The 27,974-nt window shown below is 41.9% G+C and overlaps 4 protein-coding genes; 1 reads left to right on the forward strand and 3 right to left on the reverse strand.

The window, feature by feature from the left end:
* Nucleotides 1–5,412: 5,412 nt before the first annotated feature.
* Nucleotides 5,413–7,107, reverse strand: GSBLH_T00001475001 (uncharacterized protein). XM_013039883.1 has 10 exons: nucleotides 7,050–7,107; nucleotides 6,902–7,014; nucleotides 6,752–6,869; nucleotides 6,640–6,720; nucleotides 6,471–6,609; nucleotides 6,207–6,441; nucleotides 5,998–6,173; nucleotides 5,781–5,966; nucleotides 5,619–5,752; nucleotides 5,413–5,589 (listed from the first exon to the last, which is right to left on the reverse strand). The coding sequence occupies exons 1-10, from the start codon at nucleotides 7,084–7,086 to the stop codon at nucleotides 5,477–5,479; spliced, it is 1,332 nt and encodes a 443-aa protein (XP_012895337.1). The 5' UTR covers nucleotides 7,087–7,107; the 3' UTR covers nucleotides 5,413–5,476.
* A 1,157-nt stretch (nucleotides 7,108–8,264) lies between these two features.
* On the reverse strand, nucleotides 8,265–10,105 carry GSBLH_T00001476001 (uncharacterized protein; the record flags this gene model as incomplete). The annotated part of the gene is made up of 8 exons (XM_013039884.1): nucleotides 8,265–8,481; nucleotides 8,519–8,679; nucleotides 8,710–8,847; nucleotides 8,879–8,962; nucleotides 8,993–9,045; nucleotides 9,078–9,464; nucleotides 9,496–9,685; nucleotides 9,716–10,105. The coding sequence occupies 8 exons, from the start codon at nucleotides 10,103–10,105 to the stop codon at nucleotides 8,265–8,267; spliced, it is 1,620 nt and encodes a 539-aa protein (XP_012895338.1).
* Nucleotides 10,106–10,705: 600 nt separating this feature from the next.
* GSBLH_T00001477001 (uncharacterized protein) lies at nucleotides 10,706–12,077 on the forward strand (the record flags this gene model as incomplete). Its single annotated transcript, XM_013039885.1, has 10 exons — nucleotides 10,706–10,805; nucleotides 10,842–10,925; nucleotides 10,956–11,020; nucleotides 11,051–11,141; nucleotides 11,171–11,241; nucleotides 11,271–11,392; nucleotides 11,421–11,478; nucleotides 11,514–11,693; nucleotides 11,725–11,858; nucleotides 11,888–12,077. 10 exons carry the CDS (start codon nucleotides 10,706–10,708, stop codon nucleotides 12,075–12,077), a joined length of 1,095 nt encoding a protein of 364 aa, XP_012895339.1.
* Nucleotides 12,078–13,401: 1,324 nt separating this feature from the next.
* On the reverse strand, nucleotides 13,402–15,615 carry GSBLH_T00001478001 (uncharacterized protein; the record flags this gene model as incomplete). Its single annotated transcript, XM_013039886.1, has 3 exons — nucleotides 13,402–14,514; nucleotides 14,563–14,795; nucleotides 14,826–15,615. The coding sequence occupies 3 exons, from the start codon at nucleotides 15,613–15,615 to the stop codon at nucleotides 13,402–13,404; spliced, it is 2,136 nt and encodes a 711-aa protein (XP_012895340.1).
* Nucleotides 15,616–27,974: the final 12,359 nt, after the last annotated feature.

Genomic DNA, 27,974 nt, shown 5'->3' on the forward strand with positions numbered 1-27,974 from the left:
TAATATTGGAAGGATTATTCCACATTTGGGAAATCCATTGTTAATCGGGTAGATAATCAAATACAATCCAATACAATACAATAAAATGATTGATATTGAATTAGGATATTGATTTTGACTTATTGAATAGGAATAGATCACTGTATACATAGAATAGAATAGAATAGAATAGAATCCGATTGAATAGCATTGGAAATCATATTGGATTCACCATTCAATTAATCCAACTATCATTTCTTTGTTTGTTTGTTTATCAATGAGTCAAAAAACATGGATTTATCAATTTGATAATAATGGAATCAAATCGGATGTGTTTGATACTTGATAGTTGTAGTTAGTAGTAATATCAATCGTGGTTTCACAATTCGATATTTGGATGGAATGTCGTATTCTTCAATATCACACTAACCATTCACTCATTCACTCATTCAATCAATCAATGGATGAAATATAGCTGATTCAAAATGCAAATGAATGTTGAATATCGTAAAGAATCAATTCATCATTCACACTCAATAATACTGATAAGAATAGAAAGGCTGTTCAATCCATTGATCGATTGATTGAATGATTGAATGGTGTGTATTTGGATAGTTTTCGATCTCCATTCATCATTATCATCATCATCATTATTATGATTGTATCATCATCCACATTATTCATCGGTCTATTTCAGCATATTGAATACCATTAGATCACTTTGGTATTGTTGATCATGAATAGAATGATTGGATAGGATCGATCAATCAGAATCAGAATCAGAACCAGATTGATGATGAGTATTCAACCATCAATCCTCGTCATTATTATTATTATTATTATTATTTGTATTTGTATTTGTTCGATTATCAATGATATAGAATCGATCGAATGATTCATTGATAGCGATCCAATCGACTGATAGAATTATACAATTGATTCGATCGAATCCAAATGGAACAATCACTCAAACACATTGTAGTCTCAATGGTTGTTTTGCAATTGAATCGATCGAGATTCATGAAATCGTTATGTTCGATCATTGTATTAGCTGGAATCTATCATTGTACTGTATTGCATAACAATACTCTTATTTCTTTCTTTCTTTCTTTCTTTCTTTCTGATCATTATTATTATTATTATTATTGATATCATTCAAATCATTAGATCCCATTCGAACAAGTCAATATGGAATCAGTATTTGATAATCACAATACAATAATGAGGCATATTGCGAGAACCATTTGTGTTGTGGTTTGAATATGAGTATTTCGATAATGGGTTTTCTTGGAATCCATTGTTTGATTGTATATTCAATATGCTGTTTGTGATGTTACACCGATGAATCCACAAATCACATATTTCGAATGAATCTTGATGGAACGACTTCAATCGAATCGTTTTGACAAGATTCATTGCACTTAATCGAATTGAATCAATAGGAATCGACACAATCCATATTTGTGTGTTGAGATAGTATTCATTTGGATAATACTCAATGATTCATTATTTTTATGTTTTTGTTTTTGTTTTGTTTTGATGTTGCTTATCTATTTTTGATTATTCCCATTGGTAAATGACATATCTTAACTTAATTTTCTTCTGTGGCTTATTTCATATTGGCATTCTACATATATACTAATTGTTTGCGTTATTAAATATTATTACGAGTATTCGCTAACCAATAGATAGAATTACTATATATCTATTCATATAAAATTAATGATCACATGGAAACATGTTGCAAGTCGTATTGTTAACTTTTTTCGTTATATACTTAAAAGTATACATTATTAGTATATCAACAATGTATTCTATTGTCATTTTATTCCATAATTTAAATTCTATTTTAGTTTTAATATATATTGAAATTAGCAAACACAATTATGTTCAATAACTTTAGTCTTGATTCTATCGTTAATAATGGAGTGAATGATCAAGAATAGTGCTTTTCTATTTTGAGCAGTGATTTCAACTTTATTGTTTCAGTTTGTCTCTTTTTTTGAAATGTATTCATTTTATTTTTCATTCTTAACATCAACATCACGAAGGATGGGAACATAATGACTGAAACAATCTGACTTGTAATAATTGGAAAAGAGTGAATTGATAACTGAATCCGAATCAATTACCATAGAATATAGATGTATAAAACAAGTAAATTAATCATGGAACATGAAATAATCATTGAGCAAATAATGAAATGAAATGAGATGAAGTTTGTAAATCCAATGGTATAATTAGCTATCAGAATCAAATTGGATTTGTACAAGATCAGCGAGAATGGAAGAAACATCTATTAATGGAATCAAATTAATCATTCTATACTCGAAATTGACTTCGATTGTACAAATTTAAAGGGGTAACAAAACTGTTCGAATGGTAGCTTGACGTATTGTAGATTTGGAATATCTAAATGCAATTCGTGTTGTACATTTTGATCTACTTTCCAATATCACTGAACGAGTTTTTGAAAATGAATAGTTTCCTAAAACTATAGATATCAGACTCGGAAGATCTACAATCATTATTTTCACTTCATTTATGATTACTTCGCATTATTAACTTATTTGTAGAATCAGCCCATATACCATTCAATGAACAATGACCAAGTGTAATTGACTGTAATGATGGAAGATCTACATCAATCATTTCATTCAAGTGCATTCAATACTTTCAATTATTGTTGATAAAGAATTCTTGAACACACAACCACCTAAAGAAATAGATTGTAGATTTGGAAGATCTATTCAAATTCATAATTCAATATCATATCATTTCTTACCTCGAATCACAAACGAACTACTGAAGAAATTATCTGACCATAACTCTTTAGGTGTACCAATTTGAATGGATTGTAATTGTGGTAGATTCTTCAATTCAAAGTCGCCTCCAAAATCACTGAAACTGAATTCTCCAATTTGAATGGATTCCAATGATTCACAATTCAATATGTGGAATGATTTTGATTTGTTGTTTGACTTTTCGTATTCTCTATCATGTTCACCCTTCATTTGATTGAATGAATTCTTGCCTATTTTGATGGTTTTTAAATGATTCAATCCATCGATTTTGAATGTTTGCACTGATGCAAAACAATCATCGCCGATTTCGATTGACTTCACTTTCAAAAAACGAGAAAAATCAAATATTGTATAATCCATATCATTACTTGTCCAATTGGGAAGAATAATAGAAGAAATGGAGGAGTTCATTGATTGAATATAACCTATAGTACGAACTTCTGGAAATAGTAATCTCGATACATCTAATAATACTTCATACAAACAAATAATACTCTCTACAATAGGAAATAACAGACTATAGAATGCATAAGGCAAATCAGTTTTTTCAAGATTTGGAATATCTAAATACTATCAATATTCAATATGCAGAAATACTTGCCAATGTCATTACACGAGGATATTCGAAACTACATCTTTGAGAACCAATGGATGTTAGACTTGGAAGATCTACAAAGCAAATCATAACCAATCAATTCATTATTACTTCGCATTATCAAGGAACACGAAGAATCATCTTTTCTACCACTAAGTGTCCATTCACCAAGTTGAATGGATTGTAATGATGGAAGATCTACATCAATCATTTCATTCGAATTCATTCAATACTTTCCATTATTGTTGTTAAGGAATAATAGAACGCCCGATCACCTAGTGTAATGGATTGTAGATTTGGAAGATCTATGCATTATTCAAATATTCAATATCATATCATTTCTTACCTCGAATCACAAACGAACTGCTGAAGAAATTAAATGAACTACTACCAATTGTGCCAATTTGAATGGATTGTAATTGTGGTAGATTCTTCAATTCAAAGTCTCCTCCAAAATCACTGAAACTGTATTCACCAATTTGAATGGATTCCAATGATTCACAATTCAATATGTGGAATGATTTCGATTTGTTGCTTGCCTTCTTATAATCCAAGTTTGATGATGTCATTTGAGTAAATGACTTGCTTCCGATTTTGATCGTTTTCAATCGATTCAATCTATCGATTTGGAATGTTTTAACTGATTTAAAACATTCATTGCCGATTTCGATTGATTCCAAATTATACAACAATGTAACATCCCAATCAACCAATACACAATTGTCACTCAGTTTCAAATGTTTCATTCCAATATTCATTGGCTTGCTTCCATTGCCTTCATATTTTTCATCAATGTCACATTCAATTCCATTACACCATTCACATTCATTCACTAATTTACCATATCGATCATACACTTTGCCAATTCCAAATCGATCATCATCACACCAATATCCTTCATATTCTATACATCCATTATTATGATAACTCGTTCCATAGCCAAATCGTTTCCAATTGATCATTATGCCCTTGTACACCAAGAATCCATCATCATCATACATTTCACCATATCCAAATGGAATTCCAAACTTGTTTTCTGTCAATACCAATCCTTCAAATCGACTCCCATGATCCAAATCCACGATTCCTTCTACTACTTCTATGGATTGTTCTTCATTATATGAGATATCACCAATTTGATGATTTCCAAACACTTTCAACACTTTCTGCTCATTGACCACAAATCCTTGATTCATGTATACTCCATTATTGAATTGCAATACTACACACTCTCTATTACTCAAAATGAGTGAAATCCAGCCATTTGGTTTCCAATCTTTACCCAAGCATCCCTGCACATTTTGAATTACAGAACTAGCGATATTATAAATACTAATTGCAGAATTTACAAAATCAGCAATGTCTTGCATCGAAATATGTAGTAACCTACTAGAAAGTAGCTGGTCAATACTTATTGTAACCATCATGCAAATAGTTACTTATTTTAAGTGATAACCTAGAATGGAGAGACTTTAGTGTTTCATGCTGTTCATCCCATACAATATTGTAGCAAATGGAATTATTTTATTCTTGATATTAATATGTACCACTTGGCAAATAAAATCAATATTGCAAGGTAATAATACAACGTTCCATACAAATCTGAACCATACACAACACAAGGCAGTGAAGACATACTATTTTCTATAATATTCTTATTATTGCCAAGTATCAACGTGACTATTATGTATTGATAGAGTGATGATAAGAATGTGATATTTATATAGGTTAGTGAATAAGAATAAAATGAGAACGGCCATATCTGATGGAAAGCGCCCTAACCCGTCCGATCTAGGAAGCTAAGTCATCACGAGTCGAGTTAGTACCAGTGTGGGTGACTCGCTGAGAAGTCTCGATGCTGTTCTTTTATTCTCCGGTTTGTTCTCGGCTTTTTTAACGATTTGCTATACAAAGAATTGCTTATTTGACAATTCTGTTCGTTTGATTTCACAAGAAAGTTATCGAGCCGCAAAAACAAGTGTGTTTTCATCCCCTCCACCCCAACATACCCAACATTTATACCCTCAAACAACATTCATTCATTCCTTCATTCATTCATTCATTCATTCATCACTCCTTCTGCTCGACTTGCTCCACCTCAATTATCCTTCTCCGTCTTCACCTTCACCTCGCCTTCCTCTCCCTTATCCACATCATCCGGTCCATCATAGAACTCATTCTCGCTCTGCCGATGCGCATCGATCCCATTCCCTTTCCTTCACATCCCTCGCCTTCCCTACTCTCCTCTCCCGCTTCCGGGCCGCGCTCCTCCTCCTCTCCGACCCTCTTCTCCGCATTATACACGCGCGGCATCTCCTTGATCTGCACCGACGGACAGCCCTCGATCTGCCTCAAGTGCTCGCACACTTGCTGACTGCCTCACTCCTCTCCTCCACGCCTACTAAATCTTATCCAAATACTCCTGCGAGTTCTTGTTCTCCAGCGTCGGCGACGGGTCCAAATGCAGCTTGTACGTCGGCGCGTACCACTCAATGAAGTTGTTATACGGGATCTCGTCGCTCACTTCCTTCCGCAGCAGCACCGCCGTCTCGTACGACCACGTTCGGCTCACGTTCTTGATCGTGTACCTACTCCTCGCTCCCAAATCGATCGTTTTACCCGCCTCCGCCCAGCACCAGCATCGGTAAGTTCAGCTTCCGAATGAACTCGACGCACGCCGCGTGCCCGCGAAGCGTCAGGTTGAAGCACCCCAGACGGTCGCCTGTCACGCTGTCCGCGCCGCAGCACATCACGATCGCGCCGGGCTGGAAGGTCTCCACGCACTTCGTTATGATCTTGTTATAAAATAGGCGCGTTTTTGGGAGTACCGGCTCGAAGATGTATTTGTACGCGTTGTCCGTCATGCCGTCCTTGAGCGGGATGTTCACCGCGTAGTTCGCTCCTTCTTTCTGGCCCACGTCCGAAACGTTGCCCGTTCCGGGGAAATAGTTCCCGTACTTGTGGAAGGAGACCGTCATTACGCGGTTCGTCAGGTAGAACGCTTCTTCCACGCCGTCGCCGTGATGCACGTCGATGTCTACGTACATTACGCGCGGAAACACTCTGCATTTGATCTCAACATGATGGATCACTTGAGAAGCTCCAGGATCGCCAGAACGATGTCGTTGATGTAGCAGAAGCCGGAGGCTTCGGCCTTTTTCGCGTGGTGCAGACCGCCAGACCAGTTGATGCAGACTTGGTTGAGACCTTGGTTGAGGCGCGAGGCGGCGTCTGGAGTGAGGAAAGAGCGAAATGAATTACCGAGAGAGGCGCCCGTGTACATGGAGCAGAAATCGTAAATGCCGTCGAAAACGGGGTTATCCGCTTCGTTGGACATGGAGTCTGGGGAACAAGGAAAACAAGGAAAACAAACATTTTTGCATGGAGTCTTTGTAGCTGTCGATAATGCCAGGATTGATGTTGCTCAGGAAATCAATGTAATCCTTCGTGTGGAAGCGCTCTAGCTCCTCAGCGGAAGCTTTGTGTGGTTTCTAAAGCATCAAAAAGAACTCCAAAGACAAACATAGACTTCGAGAAAACGATATAGCTTATATGTGAGGAGAAGATTGTGCGTCAGTCGCAGACGCTGTGGTTTCATGGGATGACCCGGTCCATAGTAGTAATTGGGCAAATCGCCTACACGTCTCAAATTCAAAAGTAGACCCGCATACCGTGATAGAAATACGCAATCCGATCTTTTGAAGACATTTCCTACACTAGACCGTTTCGTGTAATAAAAATATGAGAAACACCCCATGAAGGCATTCATTCATTTGCGTTTGGAGGCTTCTGGTTTGTACAACAAACATCGCAACAGCTACAGAATGTCTTCATCTAACCACGGGTCCAACATAGACCAGATCGGAGGAAAGACAATGTCTTCGTCTCCTACCCACTTGAAAATCGCATTGATTTGGACGAAGTAATTCAGGGCGTCCCGGAAATTGCTTCCCTCCGTCACAAACACACACTAATCGTTCGATGGTTCAACTTCTCCTACGAATGCCGTAAATTGAATGGAATTTTGGTCGCAGTATTTTTGGAGCAAAGTCAGCAACCCGCTGCCATTAATCTCTTCTTTCACAATCTAGCCACTAATCACTGAAAATATTCCGATTACGTCCATTTCAGCCGCCTTATCGCCAATTTGAGCCTTGACGGAGGGACATGTGGAGTAGAATACAAAACTAGATGATACGTTCCTATGGAGCGTACGATTTTTGAGGGGACTGAATATCAAAGAATGTACTGTCCCCAGAAGACAAAAACAGCAACGTTTGAGGATGAAGGGAAGAAACGAATTGCATCAAGTGCTCAGAAAATTGATGTGCGCGTCCCTACCATTGGAAGTGTGATATGAGAAATCACTTGCTTTGGCTGTGAACGAATTTGAAGAACAAGGACATTCTTGTCAATTATATAAAACACTAGAAATAGATGGCGCGAAGCATAAAATTACGCTCAATTGCGGTTGTCGGATACAAAAAGTCTTCGTCATTATCCGAAAATGGCGACGAGCCCACAATGGGAATTATCGAATCGGAAGATAGAATGGCCACCTTCCTCAAGCAGTGCTAGAATCAAAAGAAATCAAAATCCGCACCTTCCGCAAGGCGTTATACAAAAGAACGTCAATGCCCATCTGGTCTACATTGGCATATGATATCGTTGGCTAGAAATGACAATATTTCTCAGAATCGACCATAACAAAAGTACTCTTTTCTGCCAGCGATTTCACGGTTTCCTGATTATATTCTCCACAGTATGCACACTCCATAATCCAACACCCACAATTCTGTATGCAACAAACAAATCTTCTATTTCTTCCTGGTTTCTCCCCTCTTTTCTCCCTTCTCTTCTCTCTTGTTCGCTTTTTCTCTCTTCTCTCACTTCTTCTTCGACCCAGCCCTAAGCTTTTCCCACGTTTCTCGGAGTTCCTTGGTTAATCCTCCCAGACCGATAGACGTATAGAAATTAATCGCAAATCGCACGTCGTTGCTGTTCTCCGTCGGGAACAGACCCGTCAGCTGCGGTTTCAGCTCCTCGGACTGGAATCGCGCATTCATCTCCTTGAGTCCGAGCTGGTTGCTCATCTTCTGCAGCCTACACCGCCATCAACCCATAACCAAAAATCCCAAACAGCTCCTTCAAGAAGATACGCGACGACGACGTGGTGTCGTTCTCCGTAAGCCTCACAATGCCCAGAATTTCCCACGGAAGACAGTCCACAGCGAACAAATACGCGAAGAACATCGCGTTGATCTTGATTCGCAGCGTCGCCAGCTGGTGAATCTTCTCGAACTACTCCTCAAAACGTGGAAACGGGGAAACCTGGTCGATGAAGCAGCGACAGAACGCGTCCTGCCATTTCTTATCGAGCATGCACAGCCGCTGCGCGACGTTCGGATAGAACTGGTTCATCCACGTGTCCCGGTTGCACGTTTCCACGATCATGTTGCACACCTCGATCTATTGGTTACCACGTTTCCACGTTTCGGACCTCCTGGCCTTCGCGCAGGTTGATTTTGAGCAGTTTGTGGGTGCATTCTTCGAAGCCAAGCGACGAAGTGATGACCAGGTAGATCTAATGGGGAAACGTGGAAACCGGAGATACGGTGCGACGAAGATTAGTGGTGTCTTGATCGGTCTGGTCTTCGATGAGCACTTCTAGAGCGATTAGAAAACCCGATCAATCCTACTTTTCTCTTTGGCGGCTTCATCTTCGTCTTCGTCTTCGTCTTCGTTGTCATCTTCGTTGTCATCTTCGTCATCGTCATCCTCATCTTCGGACGACGTTTCATCTTCTCCCAAAATAGCCATCTTAATCTTCTTCCACGTTTCCTCGTTTTCCACGAAATTAGGATCCACGTGGAACACATCCAAATGCTCCTCCTTATCGATCTCCTTGTTCAGCTCGATCGTGTGCGTGATCTGATCCCCGTCCTCCACCAAATCCAGCTCCGGCGCCATCCGCGGATATTCTTCGAACTCCGTGCGACGCACCGCGAAGAGCTGCTCGATCACGTACTGCGTCCGCTTCTCGATCAATCCCTCATGCAGAATCCGACGGAACGTCTCGAACACCTCTACCTCTCATCTCGGTTTCCACGTTTCCACCATTGAGCGCCTGCGGAATGTCTTCCTGGAGGCACTGGCCGCACTCCTTGGTGACGTTGACGGCGATTTCGACGCTGTCGTTGGTGGGTTTTTGCAGCAGCAGGAAGATCAATTGCAGCACCAGCAGCGGATCCGACACGCGCTGGTTCACCAGATGAGCGATAAACCGCGACAGCGACACCGCTACCAACTACGACTCATGCGGTTCCACCGTTTCTACTTTGTCGTTGCGGCGGAAAGCGCGGCGGAACTGGAACACGACGCGCTTGAGAAGAAGCTCTCCCACTTCGGGGAGTTTCGTGTTCACAATCGCGATTAAAGCCGCGTAGACGTGCGTGAAGCCGGGAGACGTCAGCTGCGCCTTCATGAGCGCTCGGCAGAAGAGGCCGCGGCCACGGACGAGGTTTTCTTGGAAGAGTTCGGGAATAATGTTCCCGATGTTGACCACGTTGACTTTGTTGATGATTCCGTTGAGAGATTTGCGGAGCGCCTCCCAGGTCTGGCGCTGGTACTCCGGAGAGGACTTGTCTAGGTTCTGAGACAGACGGGCCAGTTTGAAGGGCGGAATGTACACGCCGCCCGCACGGCTGTTAATGATCTCGGGAGTCATCAGCTTCGACGGCTCGATTGGGGCGCTAGGGATAGGAGGAAGAGATGGATAGGGGTACGGAGGAGCTGCGGGTGGTGGTGGAGCTGCAGGAGTTGATTTGGTGGATTGGCTGTGATTTCTTTACGTAAGCTGGTAGACGAAAAAAAGAACCGCTTTGATCCATGACTGCGAGACGAAGAGCGGGAACGGTGCGAGCGAGACTCTTTACGAGAATGATGGGAGGAGCGAGAGCGACTTCTACAAATTTGAATTCCACAATCCGCTCATTACTTATTATCTGATTTCTTTTCAACACGCTTCTCATTCCTCTTACTTCTCGAGTCTGACTCCGACGATGAATAGGAACTACAGCATAATACACGATTATCCAAATATACTAATCCGAATAGGAATAATCCGAATAGGAGTAGGAAGAGTACGAATAGGACCCTTCACTATAGTCTTCTTTTTCAGGCATGCTCTAAATTATAAAATGTATAAGTGAGGAATTTGTCCTGAAAAGAAATTGGTTTCAATGCGGAATGCCGTTTTTATGGAATTCCGATTGTCGTCCTATTTTTGTGCTTGGTGTGTGATTTCAAATACATGTTGGGAAAGATTATGAATTCACTCAAAGCACAAATTCTTAAACCAACACCGGAAAACTTTTTGTTTTGCTCCCAAGTTTTGCATAATGGGGGTCTGGTGAGTTTTCCTACAGGTTGGTGCTACATAATGGAAGGGAATTACGTTTTAGAGACTGTGTATGGTTTAGGTGCCAATGCACTCAATCGAGATGCCGTTTGTGATATTTTTAAAGCCAAGAACCGTCCCTTTAACGGTTATTCTATATTTTCGTAGTTATTCGTAGATCCCGTCATTGTCCATGTTCTTTCCGAGGAAGATGCAGAGCGATACATCGATGTGAGCAACGAAGTAAAATCTTGACCTGGCACTTACTTTCAGGAACGAAGAATTTTCCATTCCCTCGCAACTTCCTTTTGGCCAGGTCCTTTAACGATTGTAATGAAAGCAAAGGAAATTCTTCCAAAAGAACGTACTTCCCGACTAAATTGTTGAATCTAGTTTCTGCAGGAACAGGCAAGGTCGGGTTCCGCTGTCCCAGCCAGCCACTAGCCCGCGAATTGCTCCGCGTTGTAGGTAGATCAATCAAAATGCGAAGTAGTCGGGACTTCCGATCGCCGCTCCCTCAGCGAACAAATTCGGTCATATTTCTCCTACCCGTGCTGAGCACGTGTACAGCGACCTCTCGGATTGGCCAGTGCAGATCATTGACGGTGGGGACATGTAGCGATTTGGATGGTATTTGAAGCAGTGTGTGCGATGTGGGAATCGAAAGCACAGTGATCGGAATCGACTGCGAAAAGCAGCAAGTTCCTTGATTGATTGGAGCGTTGATGAGTTGTAGATCGTGCTGTTTCGACGCGGAGGCGTGTCCGAACATGCGATTATGTCGTGTTTGCAGGAGAACGGAATGGCATGGAGTGTGTGGGAGCCCGTGAAACACGTGGCGATGGAGATGAAAGAGGCCCAAGTGGCCCCGGGGCAGCTGATTACGCACTACGCCCCGTATTGTGACACTTTTCTTGTTTGTTGTAAATGAGTTCTTTGTTGGGTAGGCGGAGGTGGATCCGAAGGCGATGATGCCACAAATCGTGCGAGAGAGGATTGAAAGCACAGTGGTGTTGGATTTTGCAGGGATGCTGGAAGGCTATCGAGAGCGCTGCTTGAAGTTTTTGTCGCTATCGGAGAAGTGGGAATGGCGAAAACGATGTATTGTAGAGGCGATGTGATGGAGGCTATGAAGAATATTTATGGAAAGCTGAGAGAGGCGGAGAGAGTGGAGGGAGTGAAGTTGATTCTACTGGCGAGCTTGGGGCAGAGGAAGGAGGAATTGGCTCTGTCAGTGATGGATCGAATGGTGCGAGCAACGTCAGGGAAGATGATAAAGATTCCGCCTCGTTTTGAGTGATTTTGAATTGTTTGTTGAATGAAAAGACGTGGAATTGGATGTTATTGAGGGTGGGTGGAGAAACAAAAAAAGATGAGAGAGTATTTATTCTTTTCAGCGAATTTGCCACTATGGAAATCGTAAAAAGAACAAAAAGGAAGAGTGTTTTATAAGGTAGGGTCTATCACAAATCAAGAGCTTAACGACGCACAGGTTGTTGATTCATGGAGACCGCTGTTAGTTACATGGTGGAGTGGTAGGTGTTGTGTTAAATGAGAATGATTGGTTGTTTGAAGTCTGGTTGGATTATGTATGCTTTTGGATTCCTGTAATTCTAGAGTATAGGAGGAGTCATCTCACTGATTAGATAGCTGTGGGGAAGAGGAATGTTGTAATAATAATGGAATTGACAGGAAATGTGAATAAATTTGTAGCGTGAGAAAAAAGGTTTCGATGTGGCTTGATGTCGTTGTGACTTTTGTTATTGTTGATTGTCTAATTCACCGTTTTGTATAAATCGAGTATCATTGATTTTGATTGGAAGGGCTTTTCATTCCATCAAGGTGTTTGATTGTAAATAAGCGAATCTAGGATTATTTGAATTGGAATGATTGTGAGATTGACTCAAATGGATTAAAATGAATAAAAGGAAAACAGAAAGAAGCAGAAAGAAGTGGTGTATGAAGAGTAACAATTGAAATTGGAACTCTAAGAAACATTTCAAACACAATAATAATGATTGATAATCAATGAAACGCTTTCAAAATGGCCGGATTTTTATCCTCATACCCATACTATTCGATCCAAACGCTATCGACAACTATAATTCGCCATTTTGTAATTCAAACTGTAGAACATGCAGAAACTGGTAGTACGGTCGGAGTACTCTTTCCTTGAATGGGATGTGAGAATTATGCCAAGATTTTAAAACCAATCTTTACCAAACCGAATGTCTAGTTATGTGTACCTGCTATTATCATATTAAGTCCGATTATTAAGTGATAGTAGAAGGGAAATGGAGATTAAGACACGAAAACTTTTACGGCTATTTTGGCCATTTCAACCTGGCCACCATTATCTGCCGTGACCGTCCATAGTGCGAAACGCGCGCAAACAGATAGCTGCCATTCTGCGTAAATAGATTAATGACCTCTTCTTTTGGGCCATTTTCTGCCATTTTTACCGCACTTTTTTCAGTCTATATTTCGACCTTTTTCGGTCATTTCAACCCGTCTTTTTTTTACCTATTTTTCTATTTTGAGCAATCTGCCTCGAATACCATGAGGTGTATTGTCTTGGTGAGCAAAGTAAAAAGGATTTCGGTTCGCCACTACATGTCTTTTAATCAATAATGACCGAAAGCTAGTGCGTGCACGTTGTCGTCCAAGATCCATCGCTTGTTATCCGTGCACGTCATAAGGGTCTTGGTCTGTTCCTTCGTGCTGATATCGAAGGCCTGGTTGTTGATGCGCTTGAAGCTGCCTTCGATTACTGCATCTCCCTTCTTCTCTGCCTCAAGGACACGCTTGTACAAATCGATATTCTTCACGCTCGTTCTCTCACCATCGATCACGACGTTGCGAGGAACTCCCTTTGCTGCATTGTGTATCACATGCTTCTCATCAACCAAGCAGGACATTTTCGGTCTCAGTCCTTTAAACTCCGTGATGTGATGTCCGTTGTGTTCGTCCTTGAAGATAGGACCAGGCAACTTCTTGTTGAAGTTGAGGAACGATTCCAATGAAGGGAACTTGCTCTTGTCCACTTCATTCTCATAGTACTTCACGAGTTCTCCATAGAAGTAGCTCGTGTTGTCCAATTCCGAGAAGTCGAACGATTTGTACATGTCGCACATCTTGTGAACGATGTTAGCGCGATCGTGCAACTGCATGATAAGCGAATCCGTGTCCTGTCCCAACAGCTCCACGGTGTCGAATGTCGTCTTGAGCACATTGTAGTAGAAATCGTAGATGATGTGTTTGGACATGTCGAGAATGGCAAACCCGATGAAGAATGGCTTCTCCACCCTGCGCACCGGTGTGTTCAACTTGATACCGATGAGATTCTCGGAATACATGGTAGTTCCAGCAATCATATCGTATCCATGCTTCTGAATGATGGCTTCACGTTCATTCCATGTGTTAGCGAACTTCACTTTCATCCGTTTCAACCCAGTCTCAACGAATTTGCCATAGGTTGAGTTTGCCAACAGCTTGTACAGGTTCTTCTCCACAGTGGTCTTGGATTTGGCTCGTTTCTCACTCAGCATGTTCACATACTCGAAGATGAATGGTGCTTGCTTGAATCGAATGATGTGGTGAATGTGTGTAACGCGATATCCCTGTTGAATGCCCAGTTGCAACAGTAAGTAATGCACGAGATACTTGCGACGAGGTACAAGATCGCAGATGAGCTTCGGTGTATTCACCTCTTTCACTTTGTCCACAATGTCGTTCTTCTCAGCGTACTTCTTGATTCCATCGGAGTACATGCCCGCCTTCTGTACGGGAAAGAATGGCAGATCATTGAACTTGTCGTGCAGCTCCACTGGTACCTCGATATCACACTCGATAAAGAATCCATACTTACCGAACGTCTTGAGTGATTGCACCCACCCATTCGGGTCACGATTGATCTTCTCCATCACTTCTCGTCGCTCAGGTACACCCACCAACTCGTAAGGCATCATTCGATGCATGGCTCCTCCATACAGGTTGTTGGCGTCCAGGTAGTAGATGCCTTAAGAAGACTACAGGTTATCATGGTTACTATCGTTGTCATGGCTGGCGAGGTCGACCTTGGCATGTCGTTTCACGATCTGAGTGATGCCTCCTCGCAGGTTCTTCAACAATCGCATGAAGTCATCGATATCATTTGTCTCCATCAATCGAATGCCCTTGCTCTCATAGAATTCACCCATGCGATTCAAGAACACTTTCACGAGTTGTTTCTCGGCGAGTCCCTCATTCGCGTTGATGCGCATGATGTACTGAGCCCATTTCCTTGCGAGGGTCATGAGGCTACTCTCACTATGATCGCCCTCCATGGTGACCTTCAAGAATAGCGAATATGCCATTTGTGGTGCTGTGATGTAATGCATGGGATCAACACCGAATGCATTCAGTGTGGTAACGCGGAAGTGCTCGAATGCATCAGCCATGAGAGTTACATCGAGTACATTGTACAATTCGTAGTATTCACCCCATGTCTTGATATCGAAGATCTTCCACAGTTTCACCATGTGATCATATTCGCCTTGGGGCATCATTTCTCCCTTCATATCATCAATGCATTGTTCACGAGAAGGAATGGTGGTATTGTTCAATGACTCGTATGATTTGATGAGACTGTAGAACATGGGTTCCTTCCGTGTCAACAAATCGATGTATTCATCATCCCATTGCTTGCCTCGAGACTCGCAGTACTTGCATAGTTGTTGTTTGGTGTACACGTACAAATCGAGGTTGCCTCCAAGAGTCTGTGCAACGATGGAACGCAGTGGACTACTGATGAGTTTCAACGAATCCTTGAATTGAATGCCGTTGTACTCGATCTGCATTTCCTTGTCCTCGGTGGTGGGAATGACTTCCAAATCTCCAGGCATTGTCGCGATGAGCTTCATGATGAATGTGAAATCATAGTGCGATCCATTGTGGAAGTAAATTGGTAATCGATAGTTCTTCTTGTTGAACGGAAGTTGTAGATTGCATTTGGTACAACAGGTGCAAATATACTGCCCGGCTTCGAAGTGGCGTACCTCTCCCTTCCCTGTGGTGTATTCACCTGACACATGTGTGTGATGTCTCACGTTGTCGTCCTCCAGTTTCCTGCGACAGAATGGACACACAGGCATAGATTGATAATCTCTCTCGATCTCAGAAGTGTTCTTGAGGGGTAATTCTTCGAAGAGGTGCTTCTTCACGTTTTCTGGGAATCGAGTCAAGCAACCCTTGAAAAGGACCAAGATCGCTCTCTTCCTCGTGTGGTGCATGGAAGAACCGCAGTTGAGTCTGGATGGCTGGAATGCGTGACACGACCAAACAGGACAACATAATGGGCTTGTGTCTGTTCTTGTCGTCACTGGCTGACTCGAAGTCAGTGTACACGACGACCGGTGCTGGCATTTCAAATCGTTGGTTTGTGAATCGTAGACGTGTTTCTTCATTCGACAAATCATATTGATCACAATCATCTATCAGTTCGCGATTTGCCTGTACTTCATGGTTTTGGACAGCTCAATATTATCCAAAGAAGTCGTCACAGAACCAATATCTTACTTTTCTCGCTGTATATCTATTTTTCGCATCACTTTAACGAAAGATGCGATGTTTGAAATCGCTCAAGTCCTTGATATATAAGAAGTGCTTGGGTAATTCATTCTTCCCCTCCTCCCGTGTATCATTCAAGATGCAAAGCGACACACATTCACCCTTTCCATTTGGTTTGCATATCTGAGAGCTCGTGAATAGATCATACTTCTCCTAGGAGTTGTTATCACATAAAGGCAACAGAGTGATTTCGAAAACATTAAGAAAGACTTTCAACAATTCTTCCAATCTCGCAAAATTCTCTTCACTCGCGTTGAAGGGTGCATTGTCGCGAATGTTCATCGCCTCCTCCACCTCGTGAATGGTCACTCCGAATACCTTGCACTTGTCGTGTTGCTTCCACCACTTGTTGTACACGGTTGCATCGCCTATCTTGCGATTTGCAATAATCTTGTGTCCGCCTTCACTTGCCAGAATGAGACACCGTTGCAGGCATCGGTTGTCATCGATATTCGGATTGACCACCGTCTGTCCAATGATATAAGGTGTGTGGTGTTTGTAACCAACGTATGTGCGAAGTGGGAACATTTCGACATGGAAACCGATCCACCCATGGTACACGAACCCACTGCCCTCTGTCTCCTGTTCCTCTACACCATTTCTGTACGACTTCAGATAATCCTCCAACCAATCGTCGATGCGATCCTTGTGAATGATGTGAAGATGTCCCAATCGATCATTGGTGAGATTGAGTATTTTTAGTTCTTCGGCATGTGTCCATATGAGGTTGTATGCCATGATGGTGATGAAACACTGGTTGTACTCACGCATACCATTCAAGATATACTACTTCACGACCTCATTGAACTCACCCGTCTCATCCATCATCAGGTTCATCGGTTCCACTTCCTCTTCGCTCTTTCCATCTGGTAATCGAACCCATAGTCTATTGTTTTCATCGTTATTGAGACGATAGTCCTTCTTGGTGCGCTTCTCATTCATCCATTCCTTGTACATGTTTCTATCCACGGTGTGATAATACATGAGTGCATATCCGAGAGAGGAATCGATCACATCTGACAAGCGTCTTCGGTGACTTTGCGATCAAACAGAGCAAAGAACTCGTTTCGATATCATATGTACCTCGTGGAATCGATATTACACTTTCATCTGTTCCACCTACATTAATCACAACTACTTGAACAGATAGTACATAATGGAATGTGAAATCGGTATAGAATGATACAAATGATATGTAACACTTATCGAATGATCGAGGATTATCCAATTGCATCTCCTTCTTGCTCTATTGTTTCCAAATACCTTAATCATACTGAATTGGTTGGTCGATGGAACTGGAGTATGCAATTGATCACACACATCTTCAATAGTCAATTGGAGTTCGAATTCATCATTCAAATGTATGATATTACCATCCATATCCTTGAACACAAATATCAATCGATCAAATCGGCGAATCATCGGTATACATATTTCTTTTACAGTATTGATATCATTGATTCCAGGATCATCCATGATCATTGTGGTGAGTGAATTGTTGTTCTGATTAGCGATTTCAAATCAGATGATCGTACAAACGATGAATACACTTGAATCACTTGACAATTTCGAGTGATATCAATCACATTCGATCCATAGAACGAAGCAGGGAATACAATCATATGATTTCCTAACCCAAATATCTCTAGTACATCTGAAGCAATCGTGAAATCGATAGAGTATGGAGAGTGAATCCAAATACACTCATAACTTGTAGCCATTGTGGAAATTGAGAATGTAGTATTAATCATGGTGTTCAGAATAGCAATGATTTCACTCAGTGTATAATAACCAGGCGATATCATTATCTCTTCACCATTGGTGTTTGTCACCACATTGATTGAGTCCACAATATTGAACATGACTTGATTGGGTTTGAATAGAACATTCATGGAAATGATAAATGGATTTTTGAACTTGGAAGGATTGATCCAATCGAATGAACCATTGATAGGTGAATCTTGTATGAGAATGGAATAATGCATGTTCTCTCTTTACCAAAGACACTTATGACTTGCATAGACAACAATAAATGGATTTGTGATGACAATGTACACACACTGGCTTTCGGTCATTACAAATAAGCAAACAAACATGTAAATACGAGAGGAATAACAATAATTCACCTTAGTTAGGTATGTCTACTACTTTCTTGCACCCAAGTATAACTGATGCAACAAACACAACAATAGAAACGAGCACTAGGTTGATAGTAGAAAGGAATTGGAGTAAGAAAGCACGAAACCTGGTTCCTGACCGATGATTGTCGACCAGACAGCCTAGGAACGATAGTCGAGGACTCAGAATCGGTTGGTCGATTCCAACAATAGACAAAGGATCGCAATTGTGGTCATGATGCAATATAGCATACAAAGAAAACTGTCACCAGGTTTCACACAAATAGTGTCATTCTCTTACTACTATTGTTCCATATTAATGAGGTTTAAGATGGCTACAAGTTGATAAATCATATTATTATTGATCGAAGGAGCTTTTTGTTATTGTGAAAATAGGATCATTTTTGTTATGTGACATGTATCAAATATGGATGAACTCATCAATAGAAATAGGAAGGATGAATCATTCATTTACCACAAGTATTGTTGTATTTCCTTTGATATATGACTAATCTGTATAATATAGTCTCGAGATACTTTGACTCAATACTTGGAAAATGAATATCTGCAATAGAATAACAACAAATGTGTATTGTTTCATTTTGGTGCATATTGTGTGATATGAATTGTATCAATGCCCATAATGAATTCACATTCTAAATGTGACAACTAATAATGTTGCTAGTTCGTGTTATAATCTGAGAGAAGGAATGAGCAGTATTAACAAACAAGAATCTTCACAATAGTTATTCTCAATAGTATTGATTGTGAATAGTTGATATTATGTCATCATCATCATCATTGTTCTGTATGGGAAGATAGAATAATGTGTATTTGTGATTGATTGTATATTTTGGCTTATTAGTATACTCCATGGAATAGAATACTGTGAAAATAAGATAGGTAAGTGTGGAATAATCAGAAATGGCCAATATGAATGAAAACAACAATACTAGAATGTAATAGAATAGTAGAAAATAACATATGTATGAAGTAGCAATGGAAATGCAGTCATTTTCACAAATTATGGCAGAACAATAGCTGAAATGATGATATTTCACAGGGATCTGTTTTAGCACATCCTGATACGAATTACATAGATCATGCATAGTTTTGCTTCTAAACAAACAAAATCCAGACAAACACGATTCTGTCATTTCATTGGTTTAACACAATGTTTGATTCTGTTAAATCCATTTTCATAAAATAACTAATTCTGAGTAACAGGAACAATATTGTTGATACTTAGTACTGGAATAACCAATCGATGAATGAATAAATGAATGATTGGAGTTTGTAGTAAATTCCGTTATTGTTAGTTGGAATGCACAATGATTGGTATATAGTGGTTGGAACTGAATGATTCCTAGATATTATGACAGATTGTATGCTATATGTGAATAGAATAGTACTGGAATGATTTGTGTAATTGGTCACAATCTATTGAATGAATATGAGTTGGATGTACAAAGATTACATAGCATGGAGATGGTTTGTATCATGAATGGATGAAAGGAGAAAAGAAAAGAAGAAATAGTATTCATTGCTTATGATCTTAATCCATTCAATGATATGTATTAGTTATTAACTATGAATGTAATACGTGATTATGATAATGAAGAGTGAATGAGAGAGAATCGAAATGAATGGGAATGTGATTGGTTGTGATATTGGAGTTGGATTTGATACAATTTCAGCAATTCAACACTGAAATGAAAACAAATGAATGAATGAATGAATGATATCTTATCTAAGAAGTGATTGACAATCTCAAGACACTACTCACAACCAATGATCTGTAAATCAATAACAAGGATCTCATTCATTCAGTCATTCATTCAATGGATTGAAGAGCCTTTCTATTCTTATCAGTATTATTGAGTGTGAATGATGAATTGATTCTTTACGATATTCAACATTCATTTGCATTTTGAATCAGCTATCTTTCATCCATTGATTGATTGATTGAGTGAGTGAGTGAGTGGTTTGTGTGATATTGAAGAATACGACATTCCATCCAAATATCGAATTATGAAACCACGATTGATATTACTACTAACTACAACTATCAAGTATCAAACACATCCGATTTGATTCCATTATTATCAAATTGATAAATCCATGTTTTGTGACTCATTGATAAACAAACAAACAAATGATAGATAGTTGGATTGATTGAATGGTGAATCCAATATGATTTCCAATGCTATTCAATCGGATTCTATTCTATTCTATTTGATTCTATTGTAGTTTCATTGGCTTGTTTTATCCATTTCACCTCTATTTGATTCTATTCTATTCTATGTATACAGTGATCGATTCCCATTCAATAAGTCAAAATCAATATCCTAATTCAATATCAATCATTGTATTGTATTGTATTGTATTGTATTATCTACCGATTTAACAATGGATTCACAAATGTGAATAATCATCCAATATCAATCCATTCCAACCATTCCATTGTGTCACTAGCAAATCCAATCTTATTATTCATGATGATTGATCATGATTATGATTATTCGAAGCAAGCAGTTTCCTATCAATATTGAACAAATCCTAGTTCAAACCTATTCAAACCATCATTTCTATATTATTATTATTATTATTATTGGTAGATTGGATTCATCATTTGTGAATGTTCAATATGTGATCATTGGGTCATTGGTAATAATGATGATGATGATGATAATGATCGAAAACAATGATTGATTGATTGATTGATTGAAACAACAATCATAATTCAGTATCATTGTTAAAATGGTAAAGAAGAACATCATAATAATCAGGCAGGATTGATATTTTGATAATTATAGAATCATGAATTGCGATCAAGAATCGGTTTGAAACAAACATACAAACAATCAATCAATCAATCAATGGAAATGTTCCTAAACAATGACGAATCACTGAACATATCAAATCAAATCAAAATTATAGATTTAATGCTCGATTTCGTGGACAAGATCAGCGAGAATGGAAGAAACATCTATGAATCAAATCAAATCAATCAAACTATACTCGAAATTGATTTCGATCGAACACACGCGAATGAATCAGGTAGCTTGACATTTTGAAGATTTGGAATATCTAAATACTATCAATATTCAATATTCAGAAATACTTTCCAATGTCACTACATGAGGATAACGGAAACTCCAATCTACCGAAGTTATTGATGTTAGATTTGGAAGATCTACAAAACAAATCATAACCAATCAATTCATTATTACTTCGCATTATCAATGAAGTTGAATCATCCCATCTTCCAGCAAGTGCACAATCACCGAGTTGAATGGATTGTAATGATGGAAGATCTACATCAATCATTTCATTCGAATTCGTTCAATACTTTCGATTATTGTTGATAAGGAATCAGAGAATGCACGATCACCTAATGTAATGGATTGTAGATTTGGAAGATCTATGCATCATTCAAATATTCAATATCATATCAATACCTCTGATCACAAATGAACTACACCAGAAATTGTCTGACCTACTTCCAATTGTACCAATTTGAATGGATTGTAATTGTGGTAGATTCTTCAATTCAAAGTCTTCTGCAAAATCAAAGAAACTATCTTCACGAATTTCAATTGATTCCAATGATTCACAATTCAATATGTGGAATGATTTTGAGTGAAAAAAACTTTGGAAAGCTAAATTATAAGTAATCTCTACCCACTTGGCTCGTTTCACTTGAGTAAATGAATTGCATCCGATTTTGATAGTTTTCAATCGATTCAATCCATCGATTTTGAATGTTTGCACTGATCCAAAACATTCATCGCCGATTTCGATAGATCGTAGCCACTCGAATCGATTCAGATCCAATGCATTCAAATCGTTACAGTTATACCATGAAATCGTCAAATCGGTCACTTGCAAACTCACATCGGTCCATTTTGTAGATCCAGTGACGCTGAATCGAAGAGGAGCAGGCACAGAATCAGGTCTAGGAATCATGGCTGTTGATAAACCCTACCTCAATTTTGGATCGTACCATCCATCAGTCAGTTTCACTCCACTCATTTCCTTTCCATCCTTCCATTCACATTCTCGAGTTGCCATTCCAGTCTTTTCGTCAATCAGACATCCTTTCCCTTCACGAATAAATCGTTCATTGTCTTCATCATAGCGAAATCCACCCACATACATCGGAATTCGTTTCGTTGGATCCAAACTATCTGCTCCGTTTCGCTTCAATTCAGTCATCGTATCTCCATTGAAACATCGAATCACTTCTTTCAATACTCCTTTGCTCCACATCCCTTCCACAGCCACATTTCCGCTTTCTTCATCGTATTCGATGCCCCAGCCTTCTTTCATTCGTCTTTCGTTGTACCCTCCGTGATACAGCAAATGTCCCGTTTGAACTGACCAGATTTCCATTCGAACTCCTTTCTTGTGGTAAACAAAACGTTTGTTATTCATTTGTTCCAAAATATACTCGAATCGCTGACTGAAATCGGATCGACCATTCTTGTATCGAATAAACTCCTCCGATTTCTTCCCATTCTCGTCCTCCTTCCATTCTTGTTTCAGTACGTTATTTTCAAACAGATACACATCACCAGATTCTGATCGCAATAGAAATTCGTTCTTGTGCTTTCCCTGGAATCGCTGAACAGTGTATTTGATTCCACCCTTGACCAGGGTTTCAGGGTGGCCGAGCGTACCGTATCCGTCCAGCAGATACTCGGTGAAGCGAATTTCAGTCAAATAGGCTATTCATTAGCATGGAAGATAACACAATACATTCTTCTACCATTTTATTTGACCAAAATAAAAAAAATATGAGAAAATCCAAAAGCACACTCAGTTTAATATCCAGTTTAAATATCACCGAAACACAATTCTATTTTTCTATTGGAAATTTAGGAGTATGCATACATGGTATAAGTTGAGCTAGAAATGCCTGCTTCTCAAATTCCAACAAAAGTAATTCTATTTGCTTCTCGATTTTTCATATTTCTTCTATCAAGTATGTCTTGCTATTTTCAAAGTGAATATTCAAAAATGAACCATTATCAATTGAGTGGTGGAGCATTCGATAGGAAATATGTCGAATCATTGCAATTCCACAAATACATTCCATTGTTTATTTTGGGAAGCTTTGTTATTTTTGGTTGGGTATTCACACACTTTAATAGCCTATACAATTCTATGAGAAGTGAAGAACGCTATTTGGAATGTGTTTTTGTTATCCTGAACACTTGAGAATAGAGTGTCTCTGAAACAAGATTTCCTAAGCTAGTCTGTGCTTACAACACTATTATTGGTGCTATCAGAGCTTTGTAGCTAGTTCTAAAGGAGCACAGTAGAAAACAGTTTCAGTAGTGTATTTCGCTATTTCAATATAATCCACCGAAACAATAGGGCTCAAGAATAGTTTTACTTTGGCTTGTCCATCCAACTGGTTAAGTCACTTTCGATTTGCTTCGAAGGAATTGCCTATAATGTCAGGAAAATGTCCAAATTGTAGGTTTTGTTGGTTCCAAATGGACTTCGTGTATTTTCCATTAATTCCACATCTATCCTCATCTTATATTTCTAGACTAGAGAATTGTTAATGTGAACTGTAGAAAACATCCTTTTTCTGGTGTTGACCAAGATTATGTGTGCTATCCATGCTTGTATCAAATGGATTGGTTATTCTATACGTAATACATATTATTTTCATTGTTTCTATGACCAATTGTCTTCCAGTCTTATTTCTACATATATTTTGATTCGTATAATGTTCACAGTTTATAATTATAGGTATTCGTATTGATTGTGCATAGATTGGATATTATTTGTCACTCACTTTCCCTCAGTGTGTTTCACTTCTAAATTATGTCTCTACAGGGTCAATTCGTTTGATTCGTGCTTATATTCGAATTCCTATTATCTTTGAAACAGCAATCATCACATTTCTTCCTACTATCAGTAAACTCATTCTACAGCTCAGTCTGCCGTTGTGTAACGTGTACATATTGATAATTATGATGTGCATCATCTTCCACAAACAACTCAATCAGTAAGTTATTCATTGTTTTCCTTTGGATTGATAGCTATTCATTCGATATCTAGAGAATAGAAATGATAGTGTGTGGAATCAATCGAAAAGCAAGAAATCACTTTTCACACTTGGTTACTCTATTGTGTGGGTTGCATCTTGGTGTTGGAAGTGGAGGTTTGGCTAGATAAGCCTTTCGTTTTGCTAAGCCCTACTTTATTTGATCTCCCCAACAATGCCCAACCACACTCGAACATGTCATTCAAATACGATGGAATTCCAATCCTCTTTTCAATCCATTATTTCGCTTATGTAATGAGTGGTAACAGTAGAAAGTCATTGAGATATTACAATTATGTGTATTGCTGCTGTGTTCTAAAACAATATGTTCTCGGTAGATGCAGTAGAATCATTAGCACAATGCTAGCAAATCAACTATCAACTCACAGCACTCTATTATTATTATTATTATTATTCCTATCAACTAGAGTCGTTTGGTTCCTCGTTCTGGATTATTCTGTTCATGTTTCTAAATCATTCCAACACCCTACACACTCTAAATCTACATTTTCCTTCTTTCCTTCCTAAACACATTTTCGATTCTCATTCAAATCCTACAACGCTTCAACCATTCCACATCTCTACAATTCCATCCATCCATCCATCCATCCATCTTCCAAACCAAACACCGCAACCATTTCTCTCTCTCTTTCTCTCAGCAACTGCCAAATCGGTCTGGATCGTGGAAACGTGGAAACATCGCGACCCACGGCGCACCAGGCGTGATCGACGAGGTGGGCGCGGATGAGCGCGCCGGTCACGTCGTAGGCGAAGAGGAGGCGGAAGCGGAGGCGGAGGCGGAGGGGCTGGGTGACGGAGACCACGGTGGCGTTCTGCGCCCAGTTGGACAGGAAGAGATCCAGAGAGCCCGGTCGACTCTGCACACCTTCGTAGGGAGCCACGGACCCCACCCCATCGCCCACCAGATTCCTGCTCACTCACACTCACACCCACACCCACACCCAGAGCGAACCGGTGAGCGAGGAGGTTGGCTCGCCGTCCACCACCAACACCCAACGAATTCCGACGTGGCCATCGTGGACACTCCGAATTGCCTGCCCATCCACTCGGCACTGCCCACTTCGCTCGGGACGCACTCCAGCGTGTAGGAAGTCGCGGGGATCCCACCCTCCAACACGTCCCACACATCGCGTCCCGCGGGGAACCAGACGGTTCGGCGGAAGGAGGAAGGAGGAAGTGGCGGGAGCGCGAAGCTCGCACGTGGCGGTGCAGAGATCATGGAAGGATCCGGTAATCGCCATCGCACAGTCCCACTCAATGCCCTCCGCCTGATTCCACACACACCGTATACAGAACCGCGGGGATCTTCTCTTGGCGGGAGAGATACCCGGTGAACGCGGCCACGCTCAGATAGATGGGCGCGTGCTGCACGCTCTGCACGCTCTGCACGCTCTGCACGCTCTGCACGCTCTGCACGCTCTGCACGCTCTGCACGCTCTGCACGCTCTGCACGCTCTGCACGCTCTGCACGCTCTGCACGCTCTGCACGCTCTGCACGCTCTGCACGCTCTGCACGCTCTGCACGCTCTGCACGCTCTGCACGCTCTGCACGCTCTGCACGCTCTGCACGCTCTGCACGCTCTGCACGCTCTGCACGCTCTACACGCTCTGCACGCTCTGCACGCTCTGCACGCTCTGCACGAAATGCACGCTCTGCAGGTCCTGCACGCTCTGCACGCTCTGCACGCTCTGCACGCTCTGCACGCTCTGCACGCTCTGCACGCTCTGCACGCTCTGCACGCTCTGCACGCTCTGCACGCTCTGCACGCTCTGCACGCTCTGCACGCTCTGCACGCTCTGCACGCTCTGCACGCTCTGCACGCTCTGCACGCTCTGCACGCTCTGCACGCTCTGCACGCTCTGCACGCTCTGCACGCTCTGCACGCTCTGCAGGTCCAGGAAGCAGTTCGTGCTGGCGACCTCGCTCTCGCTCTCGCTCTCGCTCTGGATCACGGCCATCGACGCCATCCACGAGCGTCGCACCACGTAGTACCGAATGCTGGCGCCGCCCAGCTCCGCCGGCTCTGCCCACTGCACGCGCAGCGAGGTCGAGGAGAGCGCGGCCACCTCGAGGTTCTGCACCGCGCCGGGCGCGACGACATACGCGGCGAGGGTGATGGGAGAGGAGGCCTCGGAGAGGATGGAGCACGCGGCGGAGCACAGCGCCACGCGCAGCCAGTAGGCCACGCACACATCGAGAGAGAGCGAGAGCTCGGGTTGCTGGACGTCGCCCTCTTGGAGGAGCGCGTCGGCGGCGAAGAGCTGGGAGTGGGAGCCAACCAAGGCCTGCACGAAGAGCTCGCACCACCACCAGACCCAGCGCACCTGCGTGGCTTCGAAGGCGGCAGCAGCACGACGGGCGCGGAGGGAGGCAGGGAGGCAGCAGCACGACGGGGCGGTAGACGGAGAAGGACGCGAAGGCGGACCAGGAGGCGCCCTTGCGGACACGCCAGCTGATGGCCATCACGCTGTTCACAATGGCGCCCGCCACCAACACGGAGCGCGTCTCGAAGAACTGGCTCTGCACATTGCTGCCCATCAAGGCCATCCATCGGGGCTTCATCGGAGATGCCACTGCTCCAGGGAACCTCCATCTGCACAGACACGCTGCGCTGCGCTGCGCCCACTCCACTTCCCTCATACCAATCGCGCTCTCCACAATCCGAGCAGGCCACAACCGAACACCAACCGAACGCCAACCGAACGCCAACCGAACGCCAACCGAACGCCGGCGCGGGTCGAGAAGGTCGCGATGAGGGTTTCCGCGGGGAAGGGGAGGCCGTTTCGGGACACCAACCTGTTGGCATTGATGTAGAGCGTGCGTGCCTTCGCAGAACCGCGGGAAGGAGCCATCGAAGGCGAAGGCGAAGGCGAACCCAATGGTGTAGTCGGAGATGGAGATCGCGGTGGTGGGATAGGAGAACGTGGCCTCGGCCAATTCAAACACGATGTGGATGTTCATGGGCTCGAATGGGTCGTTGATCACCTCGCCCACGCCCACATTGCTCGTGCAGTACATCGTGGATTGCTTCCCATCTCCCATCGTCCACAGCGCCACGTCCCTCGCCCCATCGCCCGCCACGCAGCGCAGCGCAGCGCAGCGCAGCGCAGCGCAGCGCAGCATCGGCAGGATGGGCTGGCAGGAGCCCGTCCCCTATCGATCGATCGATCGATTCCCACTGCTGATAGGCGTTGCACCCATCCGTGATCATGCCCCACTAGTCCACATCGCACTTCGTATCCAACACTTGCCCCAAGTGCCCTTCCGGCTACCCCGCCGCTTCGTCCGCGGGGCACACCACCGCCACGCACCTCACCTCTCTTCCATTCCACCACTTCCCACACGCCCGCACCACGCACACCTCCACCTTCCCATGCTCCACAATTT

This window comes from Blastocystis hominis (assembly GCF_000151665.1).
Source record: "Blastocystis hominis, Singapore isolate B (sub-type 7) whole genome shotgun sequence assembly, scaffold_11".
Taxonomy (NCBI): domain Eukaryota; class Bigyra; order Opalinata; family Blastocystidae; genus Blastocystis; species Blastocystis hominis.

Coding starts and splice junctions, on each gene's coding strand:
- GSBLH_T00001475001 (XM_013039883.1), bottom strand. CDS start 7,086: ATGTCTTCAAAAGATCGGATTGCGTATTTCTATCACG. Junction 6,721..6,751: donor CAAAGACTCCATGCAAAAAT/GTTTGTTTTCCT, acceptor CTTGTTCCCCAG/ACTCCATGTCCAACGAAGCG. Junction 6,442..6,470: donor GCGATCCTGGAGCTTCTCAA/GTGATCCATCAT, acceptor GATCAAATGCAG/AGTGTTTCCGCGCGTAATGT.